This window comes from Dendrobium catenatum, unplaced genomic scaffold, assembly GCF_001605985.2.
Source record: "Dendrobium catenatum unplaced genomic scaffold, ASM160598v2 fragScaff_scaffold_1022, whole genome shotgun sequence".
Classification (NCBI taxonomy): Eukaryota; Viridiplantae; Streptophyta; class Magnoliopsida; order Asparagales; family Orchidaceae; genus Dendrobium; species Dendrobium catenatum.
In genome coordinates this window covers 1,728,730-1,741,800 of record NW_021319484.1, presented here as the reverse complement: position 1 = coordinate 1,741,800, position 13,071 = coordinate 1,728,730, and the positions used below count along the sequence as shown (strand labels likewise).

At 35.8% G+C, this 13,071-nt stretch overlaps 1 protein-coding gene across 1 annotated transcript in view; it reads right to left on the bottom strand.

Moving 5' to 3' along the window:
• Positions 1-10,879, bottom strand: part of LOC110099422 (alpha-mannosidase I MNS4) — a 54,715-nt gene extending 43,836 nt beyond the window's left edge. The window contains exons 1-3 of the mRNA XM_020826564.2: positions 10,621-10,879; positions 6,610-6,729; positions 6,431-6,523 (exon numbers count right to left, since the gene is read on the bottom strand). Of these exons, the coding sequence (XP_020682223.1) occupies positions 6,431-6,523; positions 6,610-6,729; positions 10,621-10,734 (327 nt within the window). The 5' untranslated portion in view covers positions 10,735-10,879. The remainder of the gene's footprint in view (positions 1-6,430; positions 6,524-6,609; positions 6,730-10,620) is intronic.
• Positions 10,880-13,071: the final 2,192 nt, after the last annotated feature.

The window sequence follows — 13,071 nt, the reverse complement described above, 5'->3', positions numbered from 1 at the left end:
TTCGTTCTAAACAATTTAATTGAGTTGTGGAATTGGCATGTAACCATATTGTGAGATTTTGTAAAGATAAATGTTGTGTCAGATTTTTGGCGCTATGAAACACCCGACGAAAGCGATTATAGTCATCAACAAATGAAATATGATATTTATATCCTCAGGATGAGATGCTTGGGGAAGCCATATATTAGAGTAAATTAACTCAATAGATTTATAGCTATCAGAATGAGAATCACTGAAGGGTAGACAATGACTTTTGATAGTTAACACAACATGTCAACATAGATGAGCGGAGGAATATACATTATTAAATAACTCTTAGCTAAAATAGAAATTGTGGATGTATAGGGGTTTTCGATAAGGGCTATCAATTCGGGTCGACGGGTCGGGTTCGGGTCGAGCCCGAGTTGACCCGGATCTAAACTGGTCAACCTGAACCCGACCCGTTTTTGCAAACGGGTCGGACATTTCAACCCGGACCCGACCCGCACGGGTTGCCGGGTTGACCCGACCCGGTTTAGCATATTGCGGAGAAGCGAGCTCGCGACAGCGCGAGTGCGGGCGGTGTCCGCGGCACCGCGCTTGCAGACAAAGTCCGTGGAACCGCGTGATGGCGCGAGTGCGGGGTGTGGGCTGACCGGCCGAGTCTACTTTCGGGTCGCAAGCTGACAGCACGACGGTGCGAGTGCGGGGCGCGGGCTGACCGCGACAGCGAACGGACTAGCGGAGTTCGCAATCGAGTGTAGGACCGCGCGAGGCTGCGAGCACGGCAGTTGGCGACGGGATGAATGCGGGCGGAAACCGGGTTGATTTCGAGTTTCCAGGTCAACCCGAACCCGACCCGTTTTTTGAAACGGGTCAAAAATCTGAACCCGAACCCGACCCGTTTGTTAACCAGGTCAACCCAAACCAGGATTTTTCGGATCGTGTCAAAAATTGACACCCCTAGTTTTCGATCCCCTGATACCATAAGTTCTGATTATTGTGTGGAGAAGAGTGCCAGATTGGTGGGTTGGATAAGCAAAGCATAAGAGTAGTGAATAAAATCCAGGCTTTTGTGGCAAGGTCCCTTAAGGATTAGTTGGTAAGTCTTTGAGTGCTCTATTGTGTAACCATTGGCATCAAAGGATATTGAGTTGAAGCAAACGTTAGCTAGATGTTGTATGGAGAGAAGGTTATAGGATAGATTTAAAACATTAAGAATTTGTGAAAGCAAAAGCTTATTATTTGGTGTAGTAGCAAGTTGTGACTAGTATGAGAAACGGGCAATGAGTGTCCACCGCCAAGAGTTATGTTGCAGACCATTGGCTTGGGGTTATGAAAGATGAATAGGATTGGATGTGAGATGTGATATTTCTTCGGTGTAAAGATATCGGTCCGTCATGCAGTGCTAAGTGGATGGAGTAGATGAAGGTCCTTCATGCATGTGTGGCTAGAGGGAAGCTAGTATAACTTAGATTTTGACAGTGCAAACACTTAGATGTTGTGTGGCCAATATTGCCACAAATTTGACAAATTGTTGGCGGTGAAGACTGTTTGGTACCTCTCTATCATGAGGAGGGGCATCAACCATATGTTTGAAGAGACAAATTTATTCTGCCTCTGCCAAAGAAATTAATGAAGAGTCCATGCCCACAGCTTCAGCTTGTTACAAGTGCAAAGGGTCGGCTTGTTTCAAGGGCAGAGGGGTCAACTTGGTGTGGACAGCGTGAAGCTCAGGAGCTATTTCGGTTTGTAAGTTTATCTCCTCACTACATAGTAATGACGAGGACATAAAGGCTAAGAGGTTGTAGATTTTTGTGAATGATCGACTTGAAGGCCGGGTACATAAGAGGCAGACTTTTTAGTGTGTAGAGGATGATGTCCTCAAAATCGAGGAATGAGCCAGCAATTGCTATGGAATTGACCTTAGATTTGATTGTAGAGAAATATTGCATCATAGTTTGCTCTTGCATGGATATATAGAGTTCATTTAGTCTTTCAACAATGGTCCAAATTTTGACACATGAGTCTAAAGTTAAACGTTGGGATGAAGTAGTGGGGAGATGACCAAGTAGTGCCACTGCCAGATATTGGTCAATGAGAATTCAAATGGCATAATGTGGGTTGGGAAGGATGGAGCCTGTCTTCCTATGTGATTTGTTTTGTTGGACATGGGATTGACCCATCGAGATGTCCAACGAAACCATTGGCTCAAAATACTTTTGAGTAGTTGAGATATCCACAATGGATGATTCTCATGTCCTTAATGTTAGCCATCAGTAAGTTAAGGTGAGATGCGGTTGACGTTGAGGGTTGTTTAAGTGAACGTATTGCTTATATTTGTGGTTGAGTAACCCATATTGGGTGATAGATGGGAAGACTAATTAGTGGACCAACAAAGAGGCATAGGTTAAGACTGAGAGAATGTTGTTGGCATGAAAGCTATGATACCACGATTAAGTAATAGAGATGCAAGGCATTGTAGAGAAATAAGTATGTAGGAAATAGTACTCTCGTTTATAACACACTGTATGTAGAGAGGCATTCTCTTTTTAAGAGTATTGATGTATTATAAGGTTAGTTCATTAGGCAACGAGTGGCTAGGAATAACAAATTCCATAGATGGCTGATGGTTGTGATTAGCTGCAAAAGTTATCGATATGAGGATATGATTAGCATAGTACAAGAGATGGTTGTATCTTCTGATTATGAAGTTATGCTATGTATTATTATCACATATAAGGTTGCTTTCTATTTCACAAAGAAATATTTAATTAGGTTGCTTCAATTGCTAACTGATCAGATTCCTTATCCTCCCATACAAATCAATTTTTCTTTCTTTGTTCACATATGGAACTTTTGCTTCTATTAGAACTTCTGATTCCTTCATCCTGATGATTGTATTTGCTTCAAGATATTGCTTGTCGGGCAAATTGCTCAGAAAGAAATTGCTTCATTCTCATAATAACAGCAAGGATGGTTGTGCGTTATTATTTAATTACATTCGCTTAATTGTTTCAAATATTGCTTGTTTGCATCAACCTACTATGCTAAATTGAATTAGAAATATTCTATAGATGCTAAGATGGTCATATCTTTCTAATGTCATGTCTTTTCTTAATAATCAGTAATTCTTTATTTGCACCTAAATGATGGAACACACAATGAATCATATTTTTTCCCAAAAAACATCAATTCCTATTGCTATACATTCATAACAACAATCATAATTAGTTATTAATATTCTATAAATGTGGTTAAAAGTTGCTACAAGGAACCTTCCCAGAGTTCTTTATGAATGGAAAAATGGCAAAATGGCATATTGCCATTATTGCTGAAAAAGGCCTGGACTATTTTTGCATCCTTCTTACAAAGAATTAATTAGTTTCATTTAACGTGTTTCTTCTGAGTACTTAATAACCTTCTTGCAACCAATACCTCTCCATCTTCTTAATTTATGAGAGTTATATATAGCATAACAGAAATTCACTGTTTGCTCCATTAGGACTTGCAGTTTTTGCAAGTGTATCTTCACAACTTCAAAAACATCAGCAAATACAAAATGAAATAAACGAAATGTAATCGCATAGGTTTTACATAGCCAGAATTCGACCTATAATGATGCAGATTTTCCTCCTGAAGTTGCTGATGCCATAGTACCAAGCTCAACTGCTGAATTGCAATACAGTCCCGGGAGTCAATTGCAGTAAAAGTGCAACGGTACCACCTCTACTTCCATCTACTATGTTCCCGCTATTCCTTTCCTGTTATTTCCTTTTGTTGCCATGTTTTATTCCCATTGTTTGCATTATAGCTAAGTATCCTTCTACTTCTTCTATAGGGCTGCTCGGTTCCAGGCATTGTAGCTGAAATTTTTGGTTCCTTCCTTATGGTGGCCATTCGTTGATTGCATAGCTGTAGCTGGAGACCGTAGTTGCTCATTTCCTTCTAAGACACTTGAGTCCTATAGTTATGTCGGCTTAGTTGGACATGTTTTGGAAGGCTTGTGCTGTTGTAATTCATGCATGATGTAATGAAATTGTTGTGTTTTGAATGAAGCTTACCATATTCTAAAAAGTTTCTTATTTTGGGTCCTCCTGTAGATTATAAATAGAACGCATGAGGAAGTAAAAGATATTGAAAAATGAGAGTTAGTGAAATAGTTGCATGATTCTAATTTTCACTATTCTTACATGAGAGCTCATTAAATGTGCATTCTTCAAATGTTTCAGTGGTGTAGAGAACTACTTTGAGAATCAAGCCTACATGTATCTGCATGAGGCTTTGTTCTTCTTTTGGTGATTATTATCCATGTTCTTATTATTATTTGTTTACTCATTGATGTTACAAGTGTGATTGGAATTATGTGAAGAATAAATGTGCTAGTTTTCTTCATGAAAATGATCAGTGCTATAATTTTGTTTCTATTCATTATTTTTTTCTAGGATTTCATATTTTGGCAGCCAGTAGATTATATTTTGGATTGAAAGGTGCAAGTATACTTTCTTAACATTAAAAGCGATGATTTTCTGTTCAAATTAGTAGATAATAAATCTCATCATAGGTTGCATTAGTAATCATCAACCCTTAACCGTCCTACTTTGTATAAGGTTTGGTAAGATCCGAACATTTCCCTAGAGTTTAGGAGCACTAACAACTATTAGTTCGTTCAATCAACCTGTTTGATTCACATTGACAAGTTCACTATTTGAGCTAAAATCACCACAGAAAAGTAGAAATTGTTAGGTGGTTTAGAATTATGGATCGCATTAAGAAACAAGACCATTGACTTCATGGTACCAATATGGAATGGGCAGTCAACCAATAAACATAGGTATGCCTCAAGAAAATGTACACTTTAACAAGAAATACTACACTACCATGCATAGCCCTTCACATACTCCACAAACATGCACACCCCACCTAAATCCCTCCTAAAGCTCAAAACTTCACACGCTCTTTTTGGGCAAAAACAAAAAACAAAAAACAAAAAAGAACCAACCGCAGGAAAAAAACAAGGGAAAGATCTACATCACATATATCAAAGCTTCCTACAAACCCCATCCTCTCCATCCTAGAATAGTTTACATTTTTGAACAAATATTTGGAATATCTAGAATTTCTTACGATCATTTTAGTCAAAACAAGGACTTATCTTAATCAATGAAACTAACTGTTACATACCTCGGAACCCTAAGAGCATGCAGGAAACCTCTTGAAATTATCGAGCTACACATTAGTTCATCCAAACTTGAGGAACCTACATGTGCATGACCCTTCAAGATATTATATTCTAGGACTTCAAGTAGAATCACACTTTAGATGCACTATGAAAGACAAAACTAAAAGATAACAAAACTATTAAGAATTTTCTCATGTAATGTCATGAGATGTTCCGATTATTTAACTAATTCAAAAGTCAAACTATGAGAAAGAAATAAGCTTCATGAAAGTACTGTGTCAAGGTAACCCATTAAGATATTATGTTATCAAACTTTCAGAAAAAAAAAAATACACTTTAATGCGCATTGAAATAGGGAAAGAGTTTCTTATAAAACTGCTTTAAATTAGCACATCCAATATCAATCCAGGCACAAATTAAAAAACAAAAAGGCAGGCTAATTAGCACCTTTAACAAATTCATTTAAATGAAATGTCATAGATGGCACATGGTTGGCACACTAAAAACCTTAAAAGACCCATCAAGTTTAAAATTAATTGCCCTACAATTAGTTCCAATCGTTTCTTTGATTAGACCTACTAACTCCCATCAATTTTGTTTAATTTTGGTTTTCGTTCATCTAGTCGAACCAACCAAGCAACCATTATAAATCAAAATTGAATAACCAAATCATGTAAATAAAAGTCAGTCAATTCAGTTCATTTTGAATGAAAACCAAACACGAGAAATCAAATTGCTTCATTTTCCTTCATCTCAAATTGTGAAATTAAGATCAAAAACACACATGCATACATACATAAGCACATTCATACAAACATATATAAGAGCATAGATTATAAACAAATCAAAGAAATGTAATTTAATAATTCAAAAAACCACAAAAAATTTGGAAAGACAACATCTATCAAGTTCTATACCAAAAGCTAAACCAAGAAACACTAGATCAAACTTTAACCACCTTAAAATGATAGGTTCAATGGCTGGGCACGTGTGTGTCTATTATATGCAATATGATTAAAACTCCAAGCCAAATCCAAGCTTTTACACTAGGCCAAACCCTCTGTAAAGAGTGTAGCATGCATGGGCAATCTTGTAAAAATAAAACCTAAACAGCCTTGACCCTTTCCTCATTTATCACAATAGCATGTTAGAGTGCAAAATCCTTATTTATAAAGGCGCAACTAGAAACATTACAAAATACAAGTAATAAAATGTAATTATAAAACCGTTAATGAAAGCAAATTAAAGAATAGCCTAATTAATACTCACAATATCAAATCGAACATTTTCACCAATCCATTCGACAGCAGAACCAAACCGCTCACGATCTCCAAGTAAGGCCAATGTGTCCAAAGAGTCAATCTGCTCAAGGAAATGAATGGTAACAAAAGTTTTAAGAAAATGAACTCGTTTAGACAAAATAAAATGATTAATGATGGCTTTCTTACAAGAGTTAAAGCATAACCACCAAGTGTATCTTCCCCTTGACAAGTTAAGGGTCTTAGCTCATCACGTGGAAAAGCATGTTGCATGTAACCATCAAAGGCATGATAAAACATGTCTCTTACCTTTAAAATAGAAAGAGAATTATGTTCAAATTATTTTAAAATTCAATTTGAAGATTAGGCACTTGATAGCAATGTCTAAAACTAGTTTGTCTCAACATAAGTGTCACTAAATGGTTAGAATTAAATTCTTGAAAAGAGTTACAATGAGTGTATTTCACTGATAATTTGTTTGTTTCAAATAAACTCATTTCTCACAAATATAATACTGAATTTATTTAAATTGCAACGATTTTCAATTTTACTCATGCTTGTTTTTTTAATTTTTATCAATATTACTAGACGCAAAAAGAAATTTCATATGTGACTTCCAAGCTTAAATTCACTTTTCTCATTTATCAAGGTTAGCTTAAAAAATAAGAACCATTTCATTAATTTAATATCACATAAAATTTGAACCGTTTTCTAGCAATTACATAGAAACAGTCTAACCCCTAATGTTTAAGTTCAAATCATTCCAATTAAAAAAATTCCATTTGGTGGATAGAAGTTAAACTCTAGTTCTCATGAAGTAGAACATAAGTATATGTCGCAAACATTAGTATATTTACTCAGATGATCAGATCCACGAATACTTGTTAGGAGAACGGTCCTTTATAAATTATTTTTTGGGCATTCTAACTGTAATTGAAAAGCCCAATTGCAACTTTTTATTAAGTAATAATAAAAACCAGAGTTGCAATAAGAGGTCAAAACAATGCCATTAACTACATTAAAGTGATAGATCCTTCAAAAATTATTTTTTCATAAAAAAAGGTTTTTTATTGCAAGTTGAACAAGAGGAGCTGCTCAATTTGCATGCATCTAAAAATAAAACTACAAATTACTGATAAACACGCCCCCTTGAACATCAAGCATGCAAATGAAAATTTATGAGATTTTTTACACCAATAAGGCATAAAAACATAATTTTAAATATAAGATACTACAGCTTCACCTTCAATCACCATCATAATCATCATATAGATCATCACCACCATTAAAACATAAACTACATACGATGATGAAGAGGATGATTGCTTCAACCATTATCTTACAAGCCCACATTTTAAAGGCCCCTCTTGTCTAAAGAATTGTTGTTCGATCAAATGTTTCTGTAATTTTTATTTTTATTTGAACAATAGTATATTTTATGCTCTTTTCTTTTTTTAGCTATCCAATGATCATGGTAGATTGTGCATAAGGCTTAGTAGACCTTTGGTTTGCTGGCTCGATTGGTCCTTGGCTGCTGATGGTTCACGGGTTGGCTGTTTTGAAGCATATGGTGTTGAGCTTGTTCTCTTAGTTGTTTGAGCTGGAGTTTAGTAGCTCATTAATTCTCTAAAGGTATCTCATTAAGAAGGATTTACTTTTGGAGTGGCCTTGTCCCTTCCCCTTTCCCTTTCTTCTTGTCTCTTGGGAAACCGTAGCTTGTTAATGCATAAGAATTAATATGGGGTTACTGTTTTCCGTGCTTTGCCTCTTGGGTTTCTGGATGGCTGTTGTTTTTTCCATGCATGGGATGATTCCCGTGGCTGTGGCTCCTTGGTTCCGTGTTGCCTCCTTGTCTCCCGCGGCTGCTGCTTCGATTCCTGTGTTTGGAATGTTTTCCGAAAAGATTGGGGGGGATTTCTGTGCTAATGGTGCTTCGGTTCTAGTGGAAATTAATGTTATGTGGCTTTTGGCATTCCCCTACCTTGCCTATAAATATGAGAAGATATTGTGAAGAAAATCAGTTGATTATTGTGAACAAAATTGTTATTGACCTGCGGGTTATTGGAAAAGCTTGCGAGCTTTATTCGCCTTCTTTCTCATCCCCTCCGGAAATCTTGTGAGCTCTTTCCAACCTTTCGTCTCGGCTTCTAACCTCTTTCGTCTCTCCGCAAGTGCCACTCCATCTGTATCCTTATTCTCAAAGTGAAGCAACTTTAGGGTGTCGTGTCTTGGTTGATTTGGAAGCATTTGTTGGAGAAATTGGACAATCTTGCAGTGGTGGACCATCGGCTTGCTAGTCTTATGCACTTATCTTATTTACCCTACAATTCGATGCATGTGAGGAACCCGCTCTGACGGTTGTCTGAGGATAGCGTCTTTTATTTTTCTTTAAAATCTCTTAGTGTTTTCTTGTTGGATTTTGAAGTGCAAATGACAATTTATGAGATTTTTTTCACCAATAAGGCATAAAAACATAATTTTAAATATAAGATAGCTTAACCTTCAATCACCATCATAATCATCACATAGATCATCACCACCATTAAAACATAAACTACATGTGATGATGAAGAGGATGATTGCTTCAACCATTATCTTACAAGCCCACATTTTAAAGGCCCCTCTTGTCTAAACTCTAAAGAATTGTTGTTTCACAAGCTTACCATATTGATCCCCATGATTTAACACATTACCTTCAAATTCAAATTTAAAAAAAAAAAAAAAAACAATAATGATATTACAACTATCAAGATCAAACTTTTTATGTTAAACTTCAACCAATCTAAAAGTGTATATTGGCCGAGAATGCTCTAATTGTTTATCAACTAGTTATAGCATATAAAAATTGATTAATCCTCCTCACACCTGCTTTGATCTCATGCCAAACACCCAAACCCAAGGTGCGCAGGATGGTGTATGATTGGTACGCCATCCATCCAAAGCACCACTGTTGTGTTAGCCCAAAGCAGGTATAAGAAGTACTGATCTACACACAAAAAACTAACATGATGAAAGAAATATACTATACAGCTCAAAAATACATGCTTAAATCTTACATAAAGGCACATAATTACACAATACAGCTAAAAAATACATGTTTAAATCATTACATAAAGGCACATGTAAATTGGCCCAAGTACTTTATGTAGGCCTACAAGCAATCATGAGTATGCAAGCTACCTGCTTCTTAAAAAAAATTAAAAAGATTGGCTTGTTGAGCACCATTCTCATATTTAACATAAATAATCTAAATTTTACTAAAAAGGCTATCATGATGCCTCATGTCTCGCACTCAATCAAAATCATCCATGCTGCAAATGTGGATGTAAGATCTTGTCAGTACCTCAAGACCCTCAAAAAAGCGACGAGCCACAAAATAAGATATGTCGAGCTTATCCCTTCCTGGGAGGGAGTAATGGTCGCATACCTATAAGGACCTATACCACATCCCAATAATATCACAATAACAATCTACCATCTCAACCATGATGCCACAAACCCTAGACCAGAATTCCACTACCTCCACAACATTCATGCACATTATCCATCATGTTAGCATGTCATCTCCCACTAAGTGGCTAAGCTACACATAAATATACCTACTTTTTCCTACGGGTAAGAGTAGGATTTTCTATCTTTTAACTTTGTAACAGAGAGGAAATAGATTGATGGTTGTAATTGTTGTTTTCAATTCAACTTAGCGAAACTGCTCGCTACTTAGAGAATGGATGTAGGCTTATACGACTGAGCCACTTGCATTGTTATATGATCCTTATTCTTCCTCTCATTTAACTTATTACTACTGACTAATAGCCAGTCCCAACCGAGTGTAAACTTCCGTCAACAAAGTCATTCATTATAAAGGCTCTCCTCCCCGATTGTCTGCTATCTCCTATATGAACCATCAGGAAAACCGTAAGATCATACAAGCCGTTTGCCCCTCTCATCCGATTTTTCATCTCTTACATTTACTAATCAGGATTGCACCGTCTGTAGTAGTTTGAGAATGAACGGAAATTAAAAAAAATGCATAACAAGTTCAACGCGCACTACAGCTCTCCAACGCCTCCAAATATAGCATACCCTAACAAATTGCAAGATGCAACAACTTCACACAGCATGGATCACCGTTTGATCCAAAACTCTATTTCTGAATTCCAAAATGGAATAATGGTTGGAAATTAATATCCCATGGCGTACCTCTTCTCGTAGTTGTCTTGCCTCCGAGACCATGACAACGTCAGCCCGAGCCAGGAGTGGCTGGCTGGCGAAGAAAGCTAATAGAAACGCCGCCGCGGCCATTTTTGCACTCATTATTTCTCTATTCCTCTATATCAAAATCAACTCTATGCCCTCGGAACTCCTAATCCCTCGCCGGCCTCCAGATTTTTCTTTTTTTGGAACATCTGACCCTCCAGATTTCGAATTGATGTCTTCTCTACTGTAGTGTCATAGAATTAGGGAGACCCACTGAACCAGCAGAACCCGATTCATCTAAATAGATCAGGAGGCAGGTTTCGTGTTGAGTACAGATAAATTGAAGACAATAGGTCTTAATAGTTATAATTTTGACTTTTATATATATATAAATTTTTATTTTAATAAAATAGCCCAAATCAATGGACAAATTATATTAATTTATTTTTATATAAAATCAATAAATTATTTAATTATAAATAAAATGATTATAAACAATTGACATAAACATCAATATTAATATTATTTATTATTGATAAGTCATACAAAATTTATTTGAACTAATATGAATCTTGATGCATATTTATTTTGGGAATTAAATTCAGGATCATACAAACCCGGATTTCAATAAATTTATAGATTAATTGAACGTATTGGCAAGACTAACTTAATGACACAAAAAATGATCTCTCCTGAATCCAAATAAGTCTAGATCAGGCATTTGAAGTGTAATTCAAAATGGGACATTAATTGGAGACCAAAAGATCTCCAAACCTAACAAGTTTATAGTTAAATCAAATGTCTAGATGATACATATCCAATGAGTCCCAAATTGTAACTATCACATCAATAAGGCACAAAAAAATTTTTGAAAGAACAATAAATAATTGAGGGATTCAATAAGGATCATATGATGGAATTTTCTAACTTTTTGTTATATTTACAAGGCACTTCATTCTCAAGAATCTATAAATAGGACGTACTCTACATATGAAGGAGAGGCCTTAAACCTTAGCTAGAAACTCAAAAGAGCTTAAATGATTGAATAATGTTGAAGCTCTAATTGAGCACCACTATTGGACTATTAGCATTAGACTATAGCTAACCATCATTCTCAGGCCATCCTCAATTGTTGTGGTTGGACCTTTTATAACAGTCCAAACTTTTAACTATTAAGATATTATATGTTTTTATTTAAAGACGTTACAATTTTGTCCTATTGATGTAACTTCCTAGTAGGTTACTCATCTTAGGATTTCTCCAGGATAAGTTCGCTTAACTATTGAGTTTTTTAATGAAATTTTAACCATTACACCAAAAATTTTCTCGATGTTTAAGAGTTTAGTTTATTTTACTTAACGGGTTTCACAATCTTCTCACTTAAGTAACTAACGTCCTTGTCAGTAACTTTATCACAGAATCATCCAACATGCAGATAGGATCCTAGATGTGACCCTTACAAGTTCAAGCGGTGACTCTCGCCACTTAGCACTTTGTCTCATATATGGTTCAAGAGGTGGCTCTCATGGTGTAGCACTTTGTCTTGTATGACACTTAGTTCCCATCTTTCAGCGGGTGTATTGGTCTGATATCATTTCTTCAATTTAAAAAATTAAAACAAACAACAAAGCTTTTAAGAACTTGTAGTAAATAAAAGGAAATACGCATCCATCAATTTATTGTCAATTCATTAATCATAAAAATGTATATACATCATTTATACATAGTAGTATATGGCTATATATCAAAATAAAACCATTAAATAACTAGGCAAGACTGTATAAAAAACAAAAACAAAAAAAAAACATTTACCTATTCACGCATATTAAATCCTGAACACTCAGCTACTTAACAAGCTATTTCTCTTTCCCTGAACCTGAAACAAAATACATAATAGGCGTGAGTCAACATAGCTTTCTATGTCACACATGCCAATCTAAATTTTTAATAACTCGCTTATTAGGCATTTTTACTAAATTTAAATGCAATTCATACAAATTTTATTATATTAGTCATAATATTAATTGTAGATAGCTAAAATAAAATAACCTACACACTAAAGGTAAATAAATACAACAACAACAACATCAAGCCTTTATCCCATTACGTGGGGTCGGCTACGTGAATTCTTTTTCTCTATTGTGTCCTATTAAAGGTCAAATTATCGTTTAAATCTAATAAAGAAAGGTCATTCCTAATATTTTCTAACCAAGCCTTTTTAGGTCTGTCTCTACATTTCTTAACATAAGTCAATTCTAATATCTCTACTCTCCTAACCGGGTCATTGGAAGGCGGTCGTTTTATGTGACCAAACCATCTAAGGCGACTCTCTCTAATCTTATCTTTTACTAGAGCTACTCCAACCTTTTCACGTATATGCTCATTTTGTATCATATCTCTAAGGGTAAAGTCACTCATCCACCTGAGCATCCACATCTCTGCCACACTTAAACG